At 37.9% G+C, this 1,920-nt stretch overlaps 1 protein-coding gene across 2 annotated transcripts in view; it reads right to left on the bottom strand.

Annotated features, from left to right (window-relative positions):
• The window catches only part of TFB2M (transcription factor B2, mitochondrial), a 31,107-nt gene that overhangs the window by 23,790 nt on the left and 5,397 nt on the right, over positions 1 to 1,920 (bottom strand). For both annotated transcript variants that reach the window (XM_019527290.1, XM_019527289.1), the window contains exon 5: positions 968 to 1,057. In XM_019527290.1, coding sequence (XP_019382835.1) covers positions 968 to 1,057 — 90 coding nt within the window. The remainder of the gene's footprint in view (positions 1 to 967; positions 1,058 to 1,920) is intronic.

Genomic DNA, 1,920 nt, shown 5'->3' with positions numbered 1-1,920 from the left:
AGAAAAGTCATAAAAAGGGGGATTAAACCCTTCCTGCAGCTGCACCAGGCTTTCCCATTTCATAGGCCGGGCTCTGCTAAAAGCTCTCTGAGGAGGCCAAGAGGACACACACACCAGATCAATCACTGGCCTCACCACAAAAGAGAATGTACTGGTTTTTAAGCTTAGACTATATCTGCTTCATTCCCAGAGCTGAGAAAGGGTATTTTATACCTGAAAGCTTGCCTGGTATCTCTCCTAATTATATAGCTGGTTCAGTTAAAAATATTACAAAACAAATGTTACTTCCCAGAGCAGTAAAAAGCAAGAGATAATATAGATAGCAATCCTAAGGAATCTGGAGCAGTTGCTGCAAGAGGTGAGAGTAAAATATTCCAACACATCAAGAAAGACTACCAGAAAAGGAATGGTGAGAGACAGAACACTATCAGAAGGTGCTAAGGAGAGCACCAGCACGCTGACTTTGGCAAAAAAATGAAACACCCATACTTAGATACTGTGACATATCACATTACAGACAGATCTAAGGTAGTGGGAGCAGTATAGCCGTGTTAGCTTGGCACTCCACCAATGCTAACATAGATATAACTTCTCCTACTTAAGTCAGCTGATTTACAGCTCCATCAGGTATCTCTGTATAGCACTGCATTGTGCAGTGCAGACATACCAATAAGGCCAAGCCTTACTCATGCTGTTCAGGTACATCATGGTTTCATTTACAGTGTCCTCCTATTTATTCTGGAATTTTTTCCTTCCTGCTACCTGCCATTCATGTTCTCCTGCATCTAGTATTGACAGTGGTAAATCATGAAAACATTACAGTCTAAAGAAAATGCTGACAGATTGTTAGCTATGAGGCACATTCCTATAAAAGCATTTTCAATACAAAAAACAAATAAGCAGTCATTTCAGAAGGCTGTTTACTATAAAAAGCATTTACATCAGAAAGTTAACACAGAAAACTAACCATGTGCAGGAGCTGAATTTCACATGCTGTTTGCCAAAGTACACTTAATGCTTGATACTTCATTTGTTCTCCAGGTTTTGCAGTTAATACCTGGAAGAATGACAAGAATACATAAGACTAGTTCCATACCTATTTATTCCAAAATCCTTATAAAGGCAATTGGAAAAGGTTCGACTCGAATTTCATAGTTAATTGTAAGAGCCCAAGGTCAATTCTCTGTCTGAAGGTGTATTTGGTGTTCTACAAGTTGCACCACCCACTATTTTAAGCATCTTTCCTAGAAATCAATATGAGAAAGTCTTGGTGGGTGTGTCTACAAGGGAGCTTTAATGTGCAGTAGCCTACTCTACTTCATATTAAAACATCACAGAAAAAGCAGTGCTAATATGCTAATGCACAGCAGAATTGATCTAGTGCGCATTGCCATTAAAAAGGCATTCACTTTTGCTACTGTGCATTAGAGCAGCCTAAAGAGCCTTTATGTAGTGCCTCGTATTAGAGGTACTAAACTTAATGTGCAATAGCAAAAGCACATTAATGAACATGTAAGACGCACCCAGTTTCATCTAAGCGCCTTTGTTTTATAGTAATATTTTTAAATCTACAAAATTAAATGCTGAATTAAATGGTATATGAACTTCCATCTTGCCTTTCACTAGTTGACTTTCAGATATGAAATAGTGTACAATAAAAGAACAAGAAAATTCAAAAGATTGCTTCAATTGTGGATACAATTTAACTGACAGCAAGTATATTTCATTTTTACATTCAAGTAAGCACCATTTCCAATAGGGAGAATCATGCTGCCAGTATAAACAAAGGGCTTAGCAGGTGTTACTTTTAAGGCCCAATCCAGGGACAATAGATTGTGACATACCACATGTTCATCTAATTTATGGTGCCATAAAATGACAAACCAGCCACAAAGATGTTCCACAGATAAGGTATAACTT

This window comes from Gavialis gangeticus, unplaced genomic scaffold, assembly GCF_001723915.1.
Source record: "Gavialis gangeticus isolate Ggan-Ray unplaced genomic scaffold, GavGan_comp1, whole genome shotgun sequence".
NCBI lineage: Eukaryota > Metazoa > Chordata > Crocodylia > Gavialidae > Gavialis > Gavialis gangeticus.
This window is presented reverse-complemented; position numbering and strand designations above follow the sequence as displayed.